A 25,093-nucleotide genomic window follows, 5' to 3' on the forward strand; every position below is an offset into this window, starting at 1 on the left:
ATTGAGGGAACCCCTCATGAACAGTTTTGTAGAGATGAAGTAGTCTTGTGATTTTTCCCACACACACACACACACACACACATATATATACATATGTATATATATATATATATATATATATAAAAAAAAATATATATATATATATATATATACACATATATATATACACATATATATATATATACACATATATATATATACATATATATATATATACATATATATATATACATATACATATATATATATACATATATATATATATATACATACATATATATATACATATATATATATATATATACATATATATATATATATATATATATATATATACATACATATATATATATATACATATATATATATATATATATATATATATACATACATATATATATATATACATATATATATATATATATATATATATATTATATACACATATACATATATATATATATATATATATATATATATATATATATATATATATATATATATACATACACACATATATATATATACACACATAAACACATATATATATACACACATATATATATATATATATATATATATATTCGTATGCTAACAGATACTACACTAAAAAAAAGTACCAAATCGGTACCCATCCCTACTGACCATGCAGTACTTGTAACTGCACTAACTCTATACTACTATACTAGTTAATTTGCTCATTTGACCCATTCCGTACAGCTTGACATCATCCTTACATTGTTGCCATGGTGATCTGACCATGGTAATCTCAAAATATTAATTTTGAGATCACCATGGTCAGATCACCACACAACAAATGCAGCGTTTCTAAATCCCAGATAGATATACATTTTGTTTATGCGGTCATGTATCACTTGACAAAACAAATAAACCCCTAGTTGCAAAAATACACTTTTTGACCACTTCATAGCTGGCAGCTGTCCCTAATGAAGCGTCTGTTGAGTGCATCCAGCCCCTATTGCTGGTGCGTGGCTATCATTTGTGCTTAGTCCAGTATTGCCGGCTCCTCCGGTAACAAGCATGTGCTCTGCAGCCAGATGCACGCACGTTTACAATCATGTGTCACATGGCATTGTTAACATTAAATATGAGCCACATGTGCACTTTAATAAGGTCCTGTTAAGCCGCTCCACCCCATTAACACCGCCCACCTTGCTGGCGCCTTCTCGATATGATGTTTACTGCCACACTCAGCCCGCGCTAAATACTCATCATTTTTAAGAGGGACGAGGTGCAATTTTCGGCCTTTTTTTTTATTATATTATATTTTCTGGACCAGAGCTTTTGCTGAGTTGTAGTCTCTGCGTGCCAGCGTTCATAAAAGGACTTGGGCCACAGTTAGCCCCAGATAAAATGCTATTGCATAAAGTAACAGTTGTATAATATTTACAATCCCTATTTGCTGGCGTGTGGCGAGGAGGCCTTCAAGGTCGCAATCGTTTGCGGGAGAAATCGAGCGTGTAGACTTTTCACGACTGCGATGTTTAATTAATTCACTTCTCTGTAATATAACACAATCCCGGAGGTACACACTGAGTTGATTATTTTTCACAGCTGCGTTCCATTTACTTTGAATTATGGAATGCGGCTTATCATCCAGGACTACATCTTCTGTCCACTCCTCGCCACGTCTCTTTGTTCGCCAGCATTGACAGTACCGCTGCCAGATGATGATGATGCGTTCACGTATGTCGCTATGGTAACCGCATTACCAAAGTAGCATCGGTCTGAGCGCTGCGAGGAAAAACTTGAGAGGCTTTTACCGCTACTTCAGCCGGCTAATGCACGGCGTCCGACACGCGTCACGTAAATCGCGGCGTCTTCAAGGAGACGGCGTCCCTGCAAAAATAGGATGTTTTGTTATTGTGGTTGTTTGACGCGTACATTAGCAAAGCTCACTCACTTCGTTGAGTTGACCGCTTTTAGCTCGGTACGTAGCACTCCTGCACTTTCATCAGGAGGACCCAAAATAAAGCCAATAATGCCATTTTTTTTGTGGTCCCCTTTATTTAGAAAAGTATACGAAATAATTTTGGAATCGATGCTGAATGAGCTTGTAGGCCCCAAGCAGAGCTGAACTGTACTTTTGACTCTGTTTGAAGCTAAAAAGTGGAGAGAACTATAGTTGTAAGCAAAAAAAACTCAAAAACACTGCAAAAACAGAAATCTAAGTAAGATTAAATATCTTAAATATGGATGATATTTGCTTATTTTCTGTCTGATAAGATCATTCTTCTCCCTAAGCAGATTATATGTTAGTGTTTTACTTGTTTTAAAGGGGTTTTGGTCTTAAATGATCTTAGTAAGATATTGCAGCATGTTGAGATTTTTTTACCTATATAGAGTAAAACGTGCTAGAAACTAGAATGTCAACCGATGCAAAGCAGAGTCCAACACTCTCAAGTATAAAACTACTTTTTTAAAGCAATAATTTCTTACTTCAAGCATTAAAAAAAATCGTATTGTCAAGATAATGGCACTATTGTTTACTTGATTTAAGAATATTTTTCAACATATTGAGCAAAAAGGGCCCTGTGATGAGGTGGCGACTTGTCCAGGGTGTACACCGCCTTCTGCCTGATTGTAGCTGAGATAGCCTCCAGCAACCCTGAAGGGAATAAGTGGTAGAAAATGGATGGATGGATGAGAAAAAAGGTCTCATTTTTTTGCTACCGAGAAAAGTGCACTTGTTATTAGTGAGAATATACTTATTTTAAAAAAGGTATTTTTGGGTTCATTGAGGTTAGCTAATTTGACTTGTTTTGGAAAGTCTTGACATGCCGAATTTTCTTGTTCTATTGGCAGATCATTTTGCTTAGTTCAAATGAAATAATCCCTAATTTTTGTATTTTTTTTCCTTGTTTTTGAACACTGACTTTTTGCAGTGCAGGAGGACCCAAACTAAAGCCAATAATGCCATTTTTTTGTGGTCTCCTTTATTTAGAAAGGATCAAATTAATTTTGGTATCGATGCTGAATGAGCTTGTAGGCCCCAAGCAGAGTTGAACTTTACTTTCGGGTCAGTTTGAAGCTAAAAAAAGAGAGAGAAGTACAGTAATTGTAAGCAAAAAAACCTCAAAAACACTGCAAAAACAGAAATCTAAGTAAGATTAAATATCTTAAATATGGATGATATTTGCTTATTTTCTGTCTGAAAAGATCATTCTTCTCCCTAAGCAGATTTTATGTTAGTGTTTTACTTGTTTTAAAGGGGTTTTGGTCTTAAATGATCTTAGTAAGATATTGCAGCATGTTGAGATTTTTTGACCTATATAGAGTAAAACGTGCTAGAAACCAGAATGTCAACTGATGCAAAGCCGAGTCCAACACTCACAAGTATAAAACTACTTTTTTAAAGCAATAATTTCTTACTTCAAGCATTAAAAAAAATCGTATTGTCAAGATAATGGCAGTATTGTTTACTTGATTTAAGCATATTTTTCAACATATTGAGCAAAAAGGGCCCTGTGATGAGGTGGCTACTTGTCCAGGGTGTACACCGCCTTCTGCCTGATTGTAGCTGAGATAGGCTCCAGCAACCCTGAAGGGAATAAGTGGTAGAAAATGGATGGATGGATGAGAAAAAAGGTCTCATTTTTTTGCTAACAAGAAAAGTGCACTTGTTATTAGTGAGAATATACTTATTTTAAAAAAGGTATTTTTGGGTTCATTGGGGTTAGCTAATTTGACTTGTTTTGGAAAGTCTTGACAAGCCAAATTTTCTTCTTCTATTGGCAGATCATTTTGCTTAGTTCAAATGAAATAATCCCTAATTTTTGTATTTTTTTTCCTTGTTTTTGAACACTGACTTTTTGCAGTGCAGGAGGACCCAAAATAAAGCCAATAATGCCATTTTTTTGTGGTCCCCTTTATTTAAAAAGGATCAAATTAATTTTGGTATCGATGCTGAATGAGCTTGTAGGCCCCAAGCAGAGTTGAACTGTACTTTCGGGTCAGTTTGAAGCTAAAAAAACAGAGAGACGTACAGTAATTGTAAGCAAAAAAAACTCAAAAACACTGCAAAAACAGAAATCTAAGTAAGATTAAATATCTTAAATATGGATGATATTTGCTTATTTTCTGTCTGATAAGATCATTATTCTCCCTAAGCAGATTTTATGTTAGTGTTTTACTTGTTTTAAGGGGTTTTGGTCTTAAATGATCTTAGTAAGATATTGCAGCATGTTGAGATTTTTTGACCTATATAGAGTAAAACGTTCTAGAAACTAGAATGTCAACTGATGCAAAGCCGAGTCCAACACTCACAAGTATAAAACTACTTTTTTAAAGCAATAATTTCTTACTTCAAGCATTAAAAAAATCGTATTGTCAAGATAATGGCACTATTGTTTACTTGATTTAAGAATATTTTTCAACATATTGAGCAAAAAGGGCCCTGTGATGAGGTAGCGACTTGTCCAGGGTGTACATCGCCTTCCGCCTGATTGTAGCTGAGATAGGCTCCAGCAAACCCGAAGGGAATAAGCGGTAGTAAATGGATGGATGGATAAGCAAAAAGGTCTCATTTTTTTGCGAACAAAAAAAGTGCACTTGTTATTAGTGAGAATCAAAGGCCTCCGTCAGTCGTAACGACTATGGATACTGCGCCAGTCCAGAGGTCAAGTTTAAACTCAGCGACAACGCCTGCTGTGGCTGATGAGTCCGATGTGGGAGAGGCAAACACGGCCGCATTTACTGCAGATGTAGCTGGAAGGCGCAACTGCAGGAGTGCTTGTCTTCCGCTTGGTTCTTTTTTCATTGGCTGTGGCATGGATCTTTTCCTCGCCAGTCTTCAGCTGTTTGTGAAGGACACTGCGCCATTTGCTGCGGCCAGCCGCTACTTCTTCCCAATGTTCAGTGTTTATGTCCAGGGCTTTCATGTCCCGCTTGCAGATATCTTTGAAGCGCAGTTTCGGCCGGCCAACAGATCTCTTGCCAGAGGCAAGTTCGCCATACAGGATGTCCTTTGGGATACGTCCATCCTCCATACGGAACACGTGGCCGAGCCAACGCAGCCTGCGTTGTCTGAGCAGCGTGAACATGGTAGGAAGACCAGCGCGTTGGAGGACTTGGGCATTCGTCACCTTGTCACTCCAATGGATGCCGAGGATGCGGCGAAGGCAGCGCATGTGGAAGGTGTTCAGTTTGCGCTCCTGTTTGGAGTATGTTGTCCATGTTTCGCTGCCGTAGAGAAGAGTGCTGACAATGCAGGCGTTGTACACTGCCATCTTGGTAGGAGTTGTCAGCTTCCGGTTTTCCCAGACGCGGGTTGTGAGGCGCCCTAGGGTTGTGGCAGCTTTGCCGATACGTTTGTTGATCTCACTATCAAGGGACAGATTGTCACTGATGGTGGATCCAAGGTAAGTAAATTGGTGTACTATTTTGAGTTGGTGCTTATCAATTGTGATGGCTGGTGGAGTGTCCACTTCCTGACTCAGCACATTGGTCTTGTTTAGGCTGATGGAAAGCCCAAAGTCTTTGCAGGCCTGGGAGAATCTGTCCATAAGGCACTGGAGTTCTGGTTCAGTGTGCGAAATGATGGCGGCATCATCCGCAAAGAGCAGGTCCCGGATGGTTGTCTCACGGACTTTGGTCCTTGCTTTAAGACGGGCTAGGTTGAAAAGTCGGCCGTCAGATCTTGTACGTAGATAAACCCCTTCTGTTGCAGTCCCAAAAGCATGTTTGATGAGCAGGGCAAAGAAGATACCGAAAAGGGTAGGAGCAAGGACGCAACCTTGTTTGACTCCGCTCTTAATGTGAAATGGGTTGGATATGCTACCCTCATACTGGATGGTTGCCTTCATGTCGTCATGGAAAGATCTAATGAGACTATGGAGCTTTGGAGGGCATCCAATCTTGGGTAGGATGCTGAAGAGCCCTTCTCTGCTAACCAGGTCGAAAGCCTTGGTCAGGTCAATGAAGGATATGTACAGGGGCTTCTGTTGTTCCCTGCATTTCTCCTGAAGTTGGCGTAGGGAGAATATCATGTCCACTGTAGAGCGCTTGGCGCGAAAGCCGCATTGAGATTCCGGGTAAACGCGCTCAGCAAGAGTCTGAAGGCGCACAAGCACGACACGGGCATAGAGTTTTCCTACTATATTCAAGAGGGAGATGCCCCTGTAATTGTTACAGTCGCTCCTGTCGCCCTTATTTTTGTAAAGGGTGACAATCTTGGCATCTCTCATGTCCTGCGGCACGGCTCCCTCTTTCCAGCACTGGCAGAGGACATCATGCAAAGGCTGCAGGAGGGTGTCTTTACAGCGCTTGATGAGATCTGGGGGGATGCCATCAGTACCAGGTGCTTTGCCAATCGCTAAGCTGTCGATCGCTTTGTGAAGTTCAGCAAGTGTTGGTTCAGCATCTAATTCCTCAATGATGGGCAGCTGTTCAATGGCATCAAGGGCTGAGGCGACTACAGTGTTCTCTCTGGAGTAGAGTTCTGAATAGTGCTCTACCCATCTGTCCAACTGCTTGCCCTTGTCAGTGATAACTTCCCCGCTGGTGGTCTTTAGGGGGGCTGTTTTGCTCTGTGTTGGGCCCAGAGCAGCCTTTATGCCCTCGTACATCCCTCTGATGTTACCTGAGGTAGCTGCAGACTGGATGGATTCACTGAGTTGTTGCCAGTATTCATTGGCACAATGTCTTGCAGTCTGTTGCACTTTGCTTCTTGTAATTCTCAGTGCTTGCAGGGACTTCTCATTCGGGGAGCGTTTGTATTCAGTAAGGGCAGCACGCTTTGCTTCAATGACAGGGGTCATCTCGCTGGACTTGGCAACAAACCAGTCGTTGTTTATGAAGATCTTCCTCCCAAATGTTGCAAGGGCTGTTTTCTGAATAGCCTCCCTGAGGTGGCCCCATTTCTCGGAGGCAGAGTAGTGCTGGTGTTCTTCAGACAGGATGTTGTTGAGGGACTTGGCAAACTCTTCTACTTTCTCTGGAAGATGCATGCTGGTGGAATCAATGCGGGGTTTGCCTTTCTGTTTGGAGTTTTGAAAAATTTTTGGTTGTAGCTTGATCTTGCAACAGACAAGTGAATGGTCGGTGTCGCAGTCTGCGCTGTGGTAACTACGAGTAACGAGCACAAACTTGAGGTTGGCTTTTCGGATCAGGATCATGTCTAGCTGATGCCAATGCTTTGAGCGGGGATGGCGCCATGTCACCTTGTGCTGTGGTTTCATCTGAAAGTAGGAGTTGGTCACGCAAAGGTTATGGTAGGAACACAACTCCAGTAGCCGTTGCCCGTTCTCATTGACTTTGCCAACTCCGAAGTGTCCAAGACAGGAAGGCCATGAGTCATGGTCAGCTCCCACTCTCGCATTGAAATCACCGAGGATGAGGAGATGTTCCTTCGGGGGGATGTTCTTGATGACGTCATTCAAGTTGGCATAAAATGTGTCCTTAACTTCTGCTGTAGACGTTAGAGTGGGGGCATAGGCACAGACTAGGGTCACTGGGACATCAGAGGTGTGGAGATGGAGTGTCATCAGGCGTTCCGATCCTTTGTCACCTGGTTCAACCATCTTTAACAAGGTGTTCCTGACAGCGAATCCAACTCCATGCTCTCTGCGGTCTCCGGCACTCTTTCCTTGCCAGAAGAAGGTAAAGTCTTTCTCCTTGAGGGTTCCCGAGTCGGGTAGGCGGGTCTCTTGCAATGCAGCTATGTCTACCTGGAGTCTCAGTAGCTCATTGTTAATGACAGCCGTTTTTCTTGCATCACTGATGTGTTGGAGATCATTTGAGTGTCCGGGTGTCATAGTCCGGACATTCCAGCTTCCCAGTTTTAGGACTGGGCACCTGTTTTTCATACTTTGTTTCTTGCTTGGTGCAGGTCTTACAGTCTGCTTGTCGGTTTTACCTAATCCCCATGCACCCAATGAGGAAGGCAGACTGTGGCGGGACAGCACCTAATTGGCTGGGGGCTGCCCAGCTTAAGGCGGGCAGTAGCTGTCCAATGAAATTCAAGGATCTCTCCCACCGTCGGAAGCAACCCCTGGCGCTATGCTCTACGCCAATCGAGCATTGTAGCTTATAACCGGTAGACTGTTGCTTCCCGTTTGTTGTTTCCACGCTATGACACGAGGCTGGAGTGACCTCTCCAGGGCGCAAGCCAGGGCAGAGTAGTATGGAGGTCAAGATAATGGCACTATTGTTTACTTGATTTAAGAATATTTTTCAACATATTGAGCAAAAAGGGCCCTGTGATGAGGTAGCGACTTGTCCAGGGTGTACATCGCCTTCCGCCTGATTGTAGCTGAGATAGGCTCCAGCAAACCCGAAGGGAATAAGCGGTAGTAAATGGATGGATGGATAAGCAAAAAGGTCTCATTTTTTTGCGAACAAAAAAAGTGCACTTGTTATTAGTGAGAATATACTTATTTTAAAAAAGGTATTTTTGGGTTCATTGAGGTTAGCTAATTTGACTTGTTTTGGAAAGTCTTGACAAGCCAAATTTTCTTCTTCTATTGGCAGATCATTTTGCTTAGTTCAAATGAAATAATCCCTAATTTTTGTATTTTTTTTCCTTGTTTTTGAACACTGACTTTTTGCAGTGCAGGAGGACCCAAACTAAAGCCAATAATGCCATTTTTTTGTGGTCCCCTTTATTTAAAAAGGATCAAATTAATGTTGGTATCGATGCTGAATGAGCTTGTAGGCCCCAAGCAGAGTTGAACTTTACTTTCGGGTCAGTTTGAAGCTAAAAAAACAGAGAGAAGTACAGTAATTGTAAGCCAAAAAAAACCCAACTCAAAAACACACTGCAAAAACATAAATCTAAGTAAGATGAAATTTCTCAAAAAAGGGTGATATTTGCTTATTTTCTGTCTAAGATAATTATTCTCACTAAGCAGATTTTATGTTAGTGTTTTACTTGTTTTGGTCCTAAATGATCTCAGTAAGATATTACAGCTTGTTGCTGAGATGTGATGACCTATATTGAGTAAAACATGCTTGAAACTAGAATATCAAGTGTTGCAAAGTTGTGTCATCAACACTCACAAGTATAAAACTACTTTTTAAAGTACCTTATTTTTCGGACAATAAGTCAGAGTTTTTTTTGCGACTTATACTCAGGAGCGACTTGTGTGTGAAATTATTACATTACCGTAAAATATCAAATAATAATATTTAGAAGCGACACAGAGGAAGAAGATTTCATGGGATTTATGGATTAGGAGTGACAGATGGTTTGGTAAAGGTATAGCATGTTCTATATGTCATAGCAGGGGTAGGGAACCTATGGCTCTAGAGCCAGATGTGGCTCTTTTGATGACTGCATCTGGCTCTCAGATAAACCCTAGCTGACATTGCTTAACACCGTAAGTAATTAATAATTCCACTGTTAAGCAGTGTTAAAAATAACGTTCAAAATATAAAACATTCTCATTCATTTCAATCCATCCATCTGGTTCCTACTGCACCTGTTCAAGAAGTCGCATTTATGGTAAAAAAAAAAAAAAAATCGATTCGGATTAGAATCGACTACGTTGTGCGATTCAGAATCGATTCTCATTTTTAAAATGTAATATTTTTCTTTTTTAAATCCAACAAACCACTACACAGCAATACCATAACAATGCAATCCAATTCCAAAACCAAACCTGAGCCAGCAACACTCAGAACTGCAATAAACAGAACAATTGAGAGGAGACACAAACACCACACAGAACAAACCAAAAGTAGTGAAACAAAACTGAATATTATCAACAACAGTATCAATATTAGTTATCATTTCAGCAGAGCAGTGATTAAAAATCCCTCACTGACATTATCTTTAGACATTTATAAAAATAATCAAAAAGAACAATAGTGTCACAGTGGCTTACACTTGCATGGCATCTCATAAGCTGGACAACACACTGTGTCCAATGTTTTCACAAAGATAAAATAAGTCTGATTTTTGCTTCCTTTAATAGTTTAATTTACATTATTGCAATCAGTTGATAAAACATTGTCCTTTACAATTATAAAAGCTTTTTACAAAAAATCTACTACTCTGCTAGCATGTCAGCAGACTGGGGTAGATCCTGCTGAAATCTATGTATTGAATAAATACAGAATCGTTTTGAATCGGAAAAATATCGTTTTTGAATCGAGAATCGCGTTGAATCGAAAAAAACATATTTTCGAATCGCGACCCCAAGAATAAATGGGTTGTACTTGTATAGCGCTTTTCTACCTTCAAGGTACTCAAAGCGCTTTGACACTACTTCCACATTCACACACTGATGGAGGGAGCTGCCATGCAAGGCGCCAACCAGCACCCATCAGGAGCAAGGGTGAAGTGTCTTGCTCAGGACACAACGGACGTGACGAGGTTGGTACTAGGCGGGAATTGAACCAGGGACGCTCGGGTTGCGCACGGCCACTCTCCCTACTGTGCCACGCCGGATATTGGATATTGAATCCAATCGTGGAACACCCAAAGATTCGCAGCCCTAGTAAGAAGTATTTTATTTATTATTGGTTAGTTTCAGAATAACATTGTTATCAAAAAAAGAATAAGAGACTTATTATACTCTAAAATTGTTGATCTTACTTAAAAAATGCATGCATTTAGTTGTATTCAGTGTTAAAAAAAATTGTATATGGCTCCCACGAAAATACTTTTTAAAATATTTGGCTTGTATGGCTCTCCCTGCCTAAAAGGTTCAAGACTGCTGTGTTATAGTTATTTGAGTGACTCTTACCATAATATGTTAGGTTAACATAGCAGTTGCTTATTTATGCCTCATATAACCTACACTTATTCAGCCTGTTGTTCACTATTCTTTTTTTTATTTTAAATTGCCTTTCAAATGTCTATTCTTGGTGTTGGCTTTTATCAAATACATTTCCCCCAAAAATGTGACTTAGACTTATATATGTAGATCATTATCCATGCGTTTGTTACGTCTCGCCTCGACTACTGTAACGTATTATTTTCGGGTCTCCCCATGTCTAGCATTAAAAGATTACAGTTGGTACAAAATGCGGCTGCTAGACTTTTGACAAGAACAAGAAAGTTTGATCACATTACGCCTGTACTGTATATACCTTTATATACATATATACATACATATATACCTATACTGGCTCACCTGCACTGGCTTCCTGTGCACTTAAGATGTGACTTTAAGGTTTTACTACTTACGTATAAAATACTACACGGTCTAGCTCCATCCTATCTTGCCGATTGTATTGTACCATATGTCCCGGCAAGAAATCTGCGTTCAAAGGACTCCGGCTTGTTAGTGATTCCCAAAGCCCAAAAAAAGTCTGCGGGCTATAGAGCGTTTTCCGTTCGTGCTCCAGTACTCTGGAATGCCCTCCCGGTAACAGTTCGAGATGCCACCTCAGTAGAAGCATTTAAGTCTCACCTTAAAACTCATTTGTATACTGTAGCCTTTAAATAGACTCCCTTTTTAGACCAGTTGATCTGCTGTTTCTTTTCTTTTTCTTCTATGTCCCACTCTCCCCTGTGGAGGGGGTCCGGTCCGATCCGGTGCCCATGTACTGCTTGCCTGTGTATCGGCTGGGGACATCTCTGCGCTGCTGATCCGCCTCGACATCTCTGCGCTGCTGAGCCGCCTCCGCTTGGGATGGTTTCCTGCTGGCTCCGCTGTGAACGGGACTCTCGCTGCTGAGTTGGACCCGCTTTGGACTGGACTCTCGCGACTGTGTTGGATCCATTGTGGATTGAACTTTCACAGTATCATGTTAGACCCGCTCGACATCCATTGCTTTCCTCCTCTCTAAGGTTCTCATAATCATTATTGTCACAGACGTCCCACTGGATCATTATTGTCACCGATGTCCCACTGGGTGTGAGTTTTCCTTGCCCTTATGTGGGCCTACCGAGGATGTCGTGGTGGTTTGTGCAGCCCTTTGAGACACTAGTGATTTAGGGCTATATAAGTAAACATTGATTGATTGATTGATATGTATATATATATATATATATATATATATATATATATATACATACATATATATGTTATTTTCCTTCTTTATTATGCATTTTCGGCAGGTGCGACTTATACTCTGAAAAATACGGTAATAATTTCTTATTTCAAGCATGAAATAAAAAATCATGACTTTGACACAATTTTGTCTCATAATTAAAACAGATGAAAGCCAAATGGACTTTGCTGTTTTGTTTCCAATGAAACAATAGAAAATATGCACTCAGTAGTACAGTTAGCACAGTACAGTAAACTGACTAAACATTTAACATGTGACATTTCTAACAATTTTGAATAGAAATAGCTCATGCATGTTCAGATAAATTATTCAAAATTACAATTAAAAATGTTTTGGCCGGGGGCGGGGCTATATATATATATGCGCACTAATTGACTGAAAGAGCACGCACTTGGCACGATGACGTCATGTTGTCGATGGAAAAATGCATTTCTAGACCATATGATTGGCCTGAGCGGCGAGGAGACCCCGAGAGTAAAAAGCGCTTCCCTTGTTGCCTTTCCACTAAGAACAATACATTTGTTTTTCAGAATAAGTTTGCTGGTTTGAAGAAATGTAATATGTCAAAATAATGGCACTGGCATTTACTTCTGTTAAGAATATTGTTTAACATATTGAGCAAAAATGTCTCATATGTGTTTTTTCTATCAAGCAAAGGGCACTTATTTGTGAGAATATACTTATTTTAAGGTATTTCTGGATTTATTAAAGTTACCTAATCTGAATTGTTTTGGAAAGTCTTGACAAGCCAAATGTTCTTGTTCTATTGGCAGATCATTTTGCTTATTTCAAATAAAATACCACTCCTTTTTGTATATTTTTTCTTGTTTTTGAACACTGACTTTTTGCAGTGCAATGCTTGGCTCCTAATCTGCAGTTCACCTAGTTTTCTGCATGTAATATTTCCTTTGTTTAGCTCAAAAAGAGTTCTGTGTCAATATGCTTGGCGTTTGGAACAAGACAATTGGATTTATAAACATTTTTAATGGGGAAAATGGAATGAGTTTCCATATGATTCAAACTGTGTTTTTAAATTTTGATTCTTTTTTTAAATGTGTTTTACCCTTTAAAATTGTTTTTAATTATATTTATTTTTATATTGTTTTTATTTTGGATTTATATATATATATTTTTTTTTCAATTCAGTCATTGGTGAAGCTAAGGATAATATTTGAATATTGTTTTTAATATTGGAATTGCGAAACATTTTTTGTTGTTTAAATGTGCTATACAAATAAAGTGGATTAGATTGGATGATTCTATTCTGCCATTTTGGAAACCTATTACATTTTTTTTACTAGCTTGGAGACTCTCCCGAAAGACAGTGCGGCGAAGACACAACAAACTCCCTTCTTGTCTCTCATGGACACCTGTTGTTGTTGACTTTGGACTTATCGGCGGCACGACATCAAAGCCGCGGAACAGACACACACTGAGGGCTTACACACACACACACACACACACACACACACACACCCTCCCCACAATCCAACGCCCTGGACGCAAATCTCATAGGAGTGATGAAAGGATGGTCAGCACCTGGGAGCTGCAGCCTGCCACCATGACCCCGCACTCCCTCTCCTCTGTTGCTAGATATCACAACATATATGTTGTAATATGTATATGTGCTTTGCTATGGAGGGTTTTTCCCCCCCACTCCAGACTGGGCTCCCTTTTTACTCACCCTCCCCCAGCATTTATCTTTTCTCCAAACTTTTACGGGGCACCATGTGGCGACTTATCAGCGTTCCTGTTCTGCAAGCCTGTAAACCGTTTGTTTGTCTAATCTTGAATGGGTTTGTGCTGAAAACGTTTTGTTGTACTTGTGCAATGAAAATAAAGACCTATCCTATCCTAACCAAAACTGAGTGAGGTACCGGTGTATATTCATAAAAACGTATCATGTAGGACTGAGGCATGAGAGCACCCAACGGCTGAAAAGCTGACCGATGACAGCAAGTTTTTACAATAAACTACAGTGGGGCAAAGAAGTATTTAGTCAGCCAGCGATTGTGCAAGTTCTCCCACTTAAAATGATGACAGAGGTCTGTAATTTTCATCATAGGTACACTTCAACTGTGAGAGACAGAATGTGGAAAAAAATCCAGGACTTCACATTGTAGGAATTTTAAATATTTTATTTGTAAATTATGGTGGTAAATAAGTATTTGGTCAACCATTCAAAGCCCTAACTGATGGAAGGAGGTTTTGGCTCAAAATCTCACGATACATGGCCCCATTCATTCTTTCCTTAACACGGATCAATCGTCCTGTCCCCTTAGCAGAAAAACAGCACCAAAGCATGATGTTTCCACCCCCATGCTTCACAGTAGGTATGGTGTTCTTGGGATGCAACTCAGTATTCTTCTTCCTCCAAACACAACGAGTTGAGTTTATACCAAAAAGTTCTATTTTGGTTTCATCTGACCACATGACATTATCCCAATCCTCTGCTGTATCATCCATGTATCCTTTTTGGTATAAACTCAACTCGTCGTGTTTGGAGGAAGAAGAATACTGAGTTGCATCCCAAGAACACCAAACCTACTGTGAAGCATGGGGGTGGAAACATCCTGCTTTGGGGCTGTTTTTCTGCTAAGGGGACAGGACGATTGATCCGTGTTAAGGAAAGAATGAATGGGGCCATGTATTGTGAGATTTTGAGCCAAAACCTCCTTCCATCAGTGAGAGCTTTGAATGGTTGACCAAATACTTATTTTCCACCATCATTTACAAATAAATTCTTTAAAATTCCTACAATGTGAATTCCTGGATTTTTTTTTCACATTCTGTCTCTCACAGTTGAAGTGTACCTATGATGAAAATTACAGACCTCTGTCATCATTTTAAGTGGGAGAACTTGCACAATCGCTGGCTGACTAAATACTTGTTTGCCCCACTCTATATTGTTTACGTGTTGATTAGCCAACACTGTGTCAATTGAATCTATTATTTTATTATTTCAGTTGTAATAATCTACCGAGACATGATGGTGGTAGTATTATGTCATCAGGAGGACCCCAAATAAATCCATTAATGAAATGACATTTTTTGTGGTCCCCTTTAATTAGAAAAGTATCGAAAAGTAACACAAATATTTTGGCACTGGTACCAATATACTGGTATCGATGTTAAATGAGCTCGTAGGCCCCAAGCAGAGCTGAACTGTACTTTTGGCTTGGTTTGAAGCTAAAAAGAGCGAACTACAGTAGTTGTAAGCGAGAAAAAAATGCTAAAGACTGCACAATGCTTGGCTCCTAACATGCAGTTCACCTTGTTTTCTGCATTTTATATTTCCTTTGTTTAGCTCAAAAAGAGTTCTGTGTCAATATATTTGGCGTTTGGAACAGGAAAATTGGATTTACAAACATTTTTAATGGGGAAAATTGAATGAGTTTCCATATGATTCAAACTGTTTTTAATTTTAGATGTTTGGGGTAATTCATTGCTTTTACCCTTTAAAATCATTTTTAATCATATTTATTAGGGATGTGGGGAAAAAATCGATTCAAATACGAATCGCGATTCTCACGTTGTGCGATTTAGAATCGATTCTCATTTTTTATTTTTTTAATCGGTTTTATAAATGTATATATATATATATATATTTTTTTTTTATCAATCCAACAAACCACTACACAGCAATACCATAACAATGCAATCCAATTCCAAAACCAAACCTGAGCCAGCAACACTCAGAACTGCAATAAACAGAACAATTGAGAGGAGACACAAACACCACACAGAACAAACCAAAAGTAGTGAAACAAAAATGAATATTATCAACAACAGTATCAATATTAGTTATCATTTCAGCATAGCAGTGATTAAAAATCCCTCATTGACATTATCATTAGACATTTATAAAAATAATAAAAAAGAACAATAGTGTCACAGTGGCTTACACTTGCATGGCATCTCATAAGCTGGACAACACACTGTGTCCAATGTTTTCACAAAGATAAAATAAGTCATATTTTTGCTTCCTTTAATAGTTAAAAAAAAATCACATTATCGCAATCAGTTGACAAAACATTGTCCTTTACAATTATAAAAGCTTTCTTTTAAAAATCTACTACTCTGCTAGCATGTCAGCAGACTGGGGTAGATCCTGCTTAAATTCTATGTATTGAATGAATACAGAATCGTTTTGAATCGGAAACATATCGTTTTTGAATCGAGAATCGCGGTGAATCTACAAAATCCATTTATAATCGAATCGCGACCCCAAGGATCGATATTGAATCGAATTTTGGGACACCCAAAGATTTGCAGCCTTAATATTTATTTTTATATTGTTTTAATATTTATTTATTTTTTGTTTTTATTCAGTCATAGGTGGAGCTGAGGATAATATTTGAATATTGTTTTTAATATTGGAATTTGGAAACATTTTTGTTGTTTAAATGTGCTGTACAAATAAAGTGGATTGCATTGGATTGGATGATTCAATTTTGACATTTTTGAAATCGATTAGAACCAAAACTGAGTGATTCCAAGCCTTGATGCTGAGTGCCAAGCAGGGAGATAATGGCTCCCATTTTTATAGTCTTTGGTATGACTAAGGCGGGGTTTGAACTCCAGTACTCTGGAATGCCCTCCCGGTAACAGTTCGAGATGCTACCTCAGTAGAAGCATTTAAGTCTCACCTTAAAACTCATTTGTATACTCTAGCCTTTAAATAGACCTTTTTAGACCTGTTGATCTGCCGCTTCTTTTCTTTCTCCTATGGCCCCCCCTCCCTTGTGGAGGGGGTCCGGTCCGATGACCATGGATGAAGTACTGGCTGTCCAGAGTCGAGACCCAGGATGGACCGCTCGTCGGGACCCAGGATGGACCGCTCGCCTGTATCGGTTGGGGACATCTCTACGCTGCTGATCCGCCTCCGCTTGAGATGGTTTCCTGTGGACGGAACTCTCGCTGCTGTCTTGGATCCGCTTTGAACTGAACTCTCGCGGCTGTGTTGGAGCCACTATGGATTGAACTTTCACAGTATCATGTTAGACCCGCTCGACATCCATTGCTTTCGGTCCCCTAGAGAGGGGGGGGGTTGCCCACATCTCAGGTCCTCTCCAAGGTTTCTCATAGTCAGCATTGTCACTGGCGTCCCACTGGATGTGAATTCTCCCTGCCCACTGGGTGTGAGTTTTCCTTGCCCTTTTGTGGGTTCTTCCGAGGATGTTGTAGTCGTAATGATTTGTGCAGTCCTTTGAGACATTTGTGATTTGGGGCTATATAAATAAACATTGATTGATTGATTGATTGCTTGAACTCAGGGCGGACACTCTAACCACTAAGCCACAGCCTCATATATTGGATAATTGGATACTTACGGTCATTAGAAAACATATCTGCACATCATAATTGCAGCTACAATTTCCATCTTAGAGATCGAAAATAATAATTTGGTAAGGTCCGACGGGCCAGATTGAAAATCTTAACGGGCCTCATGTGGCCCCGGGGCCTTAATTTGCCCAGGTCTGCATTAAATGAATGGCGACTAACAGGCAAATAAATCAGCGAGCAAGCGAGCCATGCCGCCATTCAGATCATTCCGCGGTGTCGTGAAGACACGGCCTTTTGATGAACGCCGCGTTAAACACATTAATTCAATAAACTCAATGAGTCCTTTGCTCAGTCGTCTATCAGCGCGTCGTTCATCAGCAAAATGAAAAAGTTGTCTCACGGATGCGCGCACACGTTTCGGCGCAATCAACGGCGTCCCCGCCGGCAGGAGGTCACCGCGTGTGCCGCCGAGGCCTCAGCTGCGCGGCACAGGCGCTAACGCGTCTGCAATTATAAGCGGCGGGCCTCCCGGCTGGCTCGTGGCGCCGGTGTGCTTGCCGGAGCGCTTGTTTTGATGCTGGACGCATACCCGCCTTTCCAGTTGCCGGAGACAATCTGTGTCCGGAAGCAATTCGAGGTTGAAAATAAGCTTTTGTTTGGATTTCAGGAAGTGACTATTCTACCAAATTCCTTTAAGCAACCGCAGGGAAAGCGGGATCTACAAACAAATCAAAGTGATGATGGGGAGGACCATAGACGTGTTCTAAGGGTACGCAGCATGGAGCGCTACTGCCTACTGGTGCTGACGCCATCTTGGAGTGGTGATGCACTCCACTCTGTGCAATTCATTTGTCAGAAGCAATGAACTGTCAGCACATTTCATTCTTCTCACCTCACTCAATACCACTCATTTTCACCCGCTTTTTTCTCATACGTGTAGCTATGATAAAGAACACATGTTTTATTATCCATAGTTTGCCTTAACGGTATAGAATATTCTTACATGCTATAAGTGACCAGACGTCTGAGATCAAAACTGGGAATATAATCCAGAGAAGGGGGGAAAAAAAGGGTTAGCTACCGTATTTCCTTGAATTGCCGCCAGGGCGCTAATTATTTTAAAACCTCTTCTCACTCCGGCACTTACCAAAGGCATGCGGTAAATTTAGGCCTGCGCTTATAAATTTGAGTGTGATGTAAAGATACCATCATGAAAAGCACATTTAATTAAAAAAACATTATTATGGTCTTACCTTTACTTATAAATGAAGTCCATGCGCAGCTCCTTCTGATCAAAGCCATCGATAACTTGTTTATAGAAGTCTTCCTTATCTTTCTTCAGTTTTAAAGTCTCTCTGTCTCGATGGAGATCTTCCTTTATTACCTCCTGCTTCGATTGAAAGTCTAGTTTAGAAAATGTTTTATTTTAGATATGTAATCCCTCCATGTTAAAAGTGCAAACGAAAGTAAAAATAAACGATCGCTGCTCACTCTTGCTGCTTGTTGTCACTTCTTCTGCAGCCGAGTAGTCAGAAGAAGATCACTAGCGCCCTCTACCACCAGGAGGCGGGAGTCATTTAATGACTCATATTTGACACACGCAGCTACGTTATATTAATAAAACATAGCTGCTTACTGTTCTTTTTAGCATATTCAATAGCTTAGACCTTAAATCCTACTGAATAGCTCTTAATCTTCTTCCCTTTATGGAATTTCAAAAATATTGAAATCCCGCCTCCTCCGTTTTGAAAATGATGACAGGTGAATTGTCACTCGTGACGTGACGAGTTTGACCCGGCGGAAATTCTAGACATATGCTAATTATTTGGTGAAACGAGTTTGACCCGGCGGAAATTCTAGACATGCGCTAATAAAAATAATATTTTGCGAAACGAGTTTGACCCGGCGTTAATCCTGAGCCGGCGGTAATGCTAAGCATGCGCTAATTATTTTGCGAAACAAGTTTGACCCGGCAGTAATTCTAGGCAGGCGCATACTATATACCTGGCGGCAATTCAAGGAAATACGGTATTTTTAAATTGAAGAAACAATATGATTGTTATATTTACATGTGTATATCCCACATAAACAATGTATGAATATATTAGATTTCTATATATCTTAGGGACCTATAGATTGAGAGTTTATTCTGTCTTGATACTTTGTATTGGTATTTTTTATTACATTCTTCCCTTAAATGATCATGTTTACACTGATTGTTATATATGTATTTTTTACGTATGTCGCTTTGGATAAAAGCGTCTGCCAAATAATTAAACAAACATATACAAACAACTGAAAGTCTTTATATCAACTAAAACCACCAATCTGTTGCACTGGATTCAGAATAACACAACATTCAGTCTTACCCAACAATGTTAGTATTTGAATATTGTTACTTGAAGACTTATTCCTGGTTACAATTATACTGTTAAGAAAGTATTGTCTTATACTTGGCCTAAAATGATGAATGCATCATAATCAGGGGCGGTTGGTGAATTTTGTTTTAGGTGGGGCTGAAAGTTTGTAAACCAAACCCCTGTAAGGGTTGGGGAAGGGGGGGTCCTCCTCCCCCAGAAGATATATTTGGGATTTTCACATTCAAATATTGAAGATCTCGCATCACAGCAACCAATGCTGCATCTACTTATAACATGACTATAGGGACGACAACATCGAGGCATTGTGGAAGATACTGTGTCCCTCGATGCTAGGAATTTTCTAAATGGGGTCCTAGGGACGCAACAGTTTGTTTACATGAGTTATGCAAAAAGGACCTGTTTTATGCCACTCATTCTGTGTCATTTTGTCCACCAAACATTTTATGCTGTGCGTGAATGCACAAAGGTGAGCTTTGTTGATGTTATTGACTTGTGTGGAGTGCCAATCAGGCATATTTGGTCAGTGTATGACTGCAAGCTAATCAATGCTACCGAGCTATTTAGGCTAGCTGTATGTACATATTGCATCATTATGCCTCATTTGTAACTATAGTTAATTTAGTTTATCTTATGTCATCTGTGTATTTAATTTATATGTGCATGTCTCATGACACATTGTCTGTATGCAATATTGGCTGCATTGCAGACAGTTGCTTGCGTGCCATGTTGTTCCAGACCACAGCAAACCCAGCTAGTCAATGTTTGGAATAAATCCATTGGAAGAAGACAGCCTGCAGTTTCGTTTAACTTGGACACACACATCTATACCAAGCCAGGAATTTCAAGGAGTTATCTCGTCCTGTGAGAAGCCTCCGTTTTACTAATGTTTTCCAATGTTGTAAAAATGTGTAGAACAAATATTACATTTCAACTTTCCTGTCAACGAACATTTTTTTCAGCCTGCGACACATACAGTAGTCGATTTGATAGTAGGCTATTATAGCTAATATAGAAACTTACGTAATGTGTTGTCTTTATTATAACACTGAAAAACTTTTAAAGTCATTTTAATAGTAGGCTAATATAACTAATATAGACACATCATGTGTTGCCTTCATTATAACACTTATATCAGGCTTTTAAAGTCATTTTGATAGTAGGCTAATATAGACACATTAAGTGTTGTCTTCATTATAACACTTATATAAGGATTTTAAAGTCATTTTGATAGTAGGCTAATATAGACACTTACATCATGTGTTGTCTTCATTATAACACTTATATAAGACTTTTAAAGTCATTTTGATAGTAGGTTAATATAGCTAATGTTGCCATCATTATAACACTTATATAAGGCTGTTAAAGTCATTTTAATAGTAGGCTAATATAGACACTTACATCATGTGTTGACTTCATTATAAGACTTATATAAGACTTTTACAGTCATTTTGATAGTAGGCTAATATAGACACATCATGTGTTGCCTTCATTATAACACTTATATAAGGCTTTTAAAGTCATTTTGACAGTAGGCTAACATAGCTAATATAGACACTTGCATCATGTGTTGCCTTCATTATAACACTTATATAAGGCTGTTAAAGTCATTTTAATAGTAGGCTAATACAGACACTTACATCATGTGTTGACTTCATTATAACACTTATATAAGACTTTTACAGTCATTTTGATAGTAGGTCAATATAGCTAATGTTGCCATCATTATAACACTTATATAAGGCTGTTAAAGTCATTTTAATAGTAGGCTAATATAGACACTTACATCATGTGTTGACTTCATTATAACACTTATATAAGACTTTTACAGTCATTTTGATAGTAGGCTAATATAGACACATCATGTGTTGCCTTCATTCTAACACTTATATAAGGCTTTTAAAGTCATTTTGATAGTAGGCTAATAAAGACATCATGTGTTGCCTTCATTATAACACTTATATAAGGCTTTTAGAGTAATTTTTATAGTAGGTTAATATAGCGAATGTTGGCATCATTATAACACTTATATAAGGCTGTTAAAGTCATTTTAATAGTAGGCTAATATAGACACTTACATCATGTGTTGCCTTCATTATAACACTTTTATAAGACTTTTACAGTCATTTTGATAGTAGGCTAATATAGACACATCATGTGTTGCCTTCATTATAACACTTATATAAGGCTTTTAAAGTCATTTTGACAGTAGGCTAACATAGCTAATATAGACACTTGCATCATGTGTTGCCTTCATTATAACACTTATATAAGACTTTTACAGTCATTTTGATAGTAGGCTAATATAGACACTTACATCATGTGTTGACTTCATTATAACACTTATATAAGGCTGTTAAAGTCATTTTAATAGTAGGCTAATACAGACACTTACATCATGTGTTGACTTCATTATAACACTTATATAAGACTTTTACAGTCATTTTGATAGTAGGTTAATATAGCTAATGTTGCCATCATTATAACACTTATATAAGGCTGTTAAAGTCATTTTAATAGTAGGCTAATATAGACACTTACATCATGTGTTGACTTCATTATAACACTTATATAAGACTTTTACAGTCATTTTGATAGTAGGCTAATATAGACACATCATGTGTTGCCTTCATTCTAACATTTATATAAGGCTTTTAAAGTCATTTTGATAGTAGGCTAATAAAGACATCATGTGTTGCCTTCATTATAACACTTATATAAGGCTTTTAGAGTAATTTTTATAGTAGGTTAATATAGCGAATGTTGGCATCATTATAACACTTATATAAGGCTGTTAAAGTCATTTTAATAGAAGGCTAATATAGACACTTACATCATGTGTTGCCTTCATTATAACACTTTTATAAGAGTTTTGAAGCCATTTTGATAGTAGGCTAGTATAGATACTTACATCATGTGTCAGCACATGGTGACCTTCTAGCGGGTGATCTCACACCAGGACACTGAGGCCTGGGATGTTGGACTCATCTTACCGTTCTGGACGTCCAAGACGTGGTGCTTGTCCAGCATCCATCCTCCCATGTTGGCGGCGTCCACCTCGTAGCCTTGCAGCGCCGCCGTCCTCTTCTCCCAGTGCACCACGTCCAGGCAGGACTCGTACTCGTAGCCCACTGACACTGGAAGTGAAGGCGACAGGAGAGTCGGCGGTGAGCGAGCGCTTCACCCGTCCCATCCCCACATCCACCCCCACCGGCACGTTCTGAGGCGCCATGATCCTCGCAGCCCATCAGCCATTCAGCGCACGGCGCGGCTGTTTTTGCTGGAGCTGCAGGTTCCGCTCTCTCCCTCTGACTTTGTAATTTACTCCAGCTGCGATGATTTAGAGAGCACACAGAGTTCACCTGTCCCACCGCCGCACTTTTGCTGTTTTATGCACTCCTAGCCTCATTTGCCTCCTTTATCTTGTGCGCGCGGGGGGAAAAGGGGGCGACGGCAAGCGGGGACATTATGAATTATTTAAAGAGAACATATTGCAAACATCATATAGCACGCGGCCACAAGTTATGTGGGAGCAGCTGTATGGTCTTTCTCAGTCATGATAATGTTGTTGCAATAATTCTGCAACACGTGACACAAAAGCAAGCACATGTCCAATATCCGTGTATTCAATTCTGCTGAATAAACGCTTTGTGATACAATATTCGACTCGTAATGCCATGCACAATCCATCACAGCATATCATAGCAGTCTCCGCACGCAGCCGTGAATAGAATGTGCGGATGTCATTGCAGCAATTAGATTCCTATTTAGTTCACAATTATCCAGCAAGGCTAAATTAATACTTTTTTCACGATAAGTAACATATCTTGCTGTCCAAATCTGATTCATTATTATTAATAATTCATTATTTAAATGAATGTATATATATATGTATATATATATATCCATCCACCCATCCATCCATCTTCTTCCGCTTATCCGAGGTCGGATCGCGGAGGCAGCAGCCTAAGCAGGGAAGCCCAGACTTCCCTCTCCCCAGCCACTTCGTCTAGCTCTTCCCGGGGGATCCCGAGGCGTTCCCAGGCCAGCCGGGAGACATAGTCTTCCCAACGTGTCCTGGGTCTTCCCCGTGGCCTCCTACCGGTTGGACGTGCCCTAAACACCTCTCTAGGGAGGCGTTCGGGTGGCATCCTGACCAGATGCCCGAACCACCTCATCAGGCTCCTCTCCATGTGGAGGAGCAGCGGCTTTACTTTGAGTTCCTCCCGGATGGCAGAGCTTCTCACCCTATCTCTAAGGGAGAGACCCGCCACACGGCGGAGGAAACTCATTTGGGCCGCTTGTACCCGTGATCTTATCATTTTGGTCATGACCCAAAGCTCATGACCATAGGTGAGGATGGGAACGTAGATCGACCGGTAAATATAGAGCTTTGCCTTCCGGCTCAGCTCCTTCTTCACCACAACGGATCGGTACAACGTCCGCATTACTGAATACGCCGCACTGATCCGCCTGTCGATCTCACGATCCACTCTTCCCCCACTCGTGAACAAGACTCCTAGGTACTTGAACTCCTCCACTTGGGGCAGGGTCTCCTCCCCAACCCGGAGATGGCATTCCACCCTTTTCCGTGCGAGAACCATGGACTCGGACTTGGAGGTGCTGATTCCCATTCCGGTCGCTTCACATTCGGCTGCAAACCGATCCAGTAAGAGCTGAAGATCCCGGTCAGATGAAGCCATCAGGACCACATCATCTGCAAAAAGAAAATACCTAATCCTGCGGTCACCAAACCGGAACCCCTCAACGCCTTGACTGCGCCTAGAAATTATGTCCATAAAAGTTATGAACAGAATCAGTGACAAAGGACAGCCTTGGCGGAGTCCAACCCTCACTGGAAATGTGTTTGACTTACTGCCGGCAATGCGGACCAAGCTCTGACACTGATCGTACAGGGAGCGGACCGCCACAATAAGACAGTCCGATACCCCATACTCTCTGAGCACTCCCCACAGGACTTCCCGAGGGACACGGTCGAATGCCTTCTCCATGTCCACAAAGCACATGTAGACTGGTTGGGCAAACTCCCATGCACCCTCAAGAACCCTGCCGAGCGTATAGAGCTGGTCCACAGTTCCACGACCAGGACGAAAACCACACTGTTCCTCCTGAATCCGAGCTTCGACTATCCGGCGTAGCCTCCTCTCCAGTACACCTGAATAAACCTTACCGGGAAGGCTGAGGAGTGTGATCCCACAATAGTTGGAACACACCCTCCGGTCCCCCTTCTTAAAGAGAGGGAGCACCACCCCGGTCTGCCAATCCAGAGGTACCGCCCCCGATGTCCACGCGATGCTGCAAAGTCTTGTCAACCAACACATCCCCACAGCATCCAGAGCCTTAAGGAACTCCGGGCGGATCTCGTCCACCCCCGGGGCTTTGCCACCGAGGAGCTTTTTAACTACCTCAGCGACCTCAGCCCCAGA

General features: G+C 40.3%; 1 protein-coding gene across 1 annotated transcript in view; it reads right to left on the minus strand.

Annotated features, from left to right (window-relative positions):
* Positions 1 to 25,093, minus strand: part of si:dkey-237h12.3 (teneurin-3) — a 627,006-nt gene that overhangs the window by 103,925 nt on the left and 497,988 nt on the right. The window contains exon 21 of the mRNA XM_061892022.1: positions 22,640 to 22,783. Coding sequence (XP_061748006.1) covers positions 22,640 to 22,783 — 144 coding nt within the window. The remainder of the gene's footprint in view (positions 1 to 22,639; positions 22,784 to 25,093) is intronic.

The sequence above is a fragment of the Nerophis ophidion genome, linkage group LG29, assembly GCF_033978795.1.
Source record: "Nerophis ophidion isolate RoL-2023_Sa linkage group LG29, RoL_Noph_v1.0, whole genome shotgun sequence".
NCBI classification, from domain to species: Eukaryota; Metazoa; Chordata; class Actinopteri; order Syngnathiformes; family Syngnathidae; genus Nerophis; species Nerophis ophidion.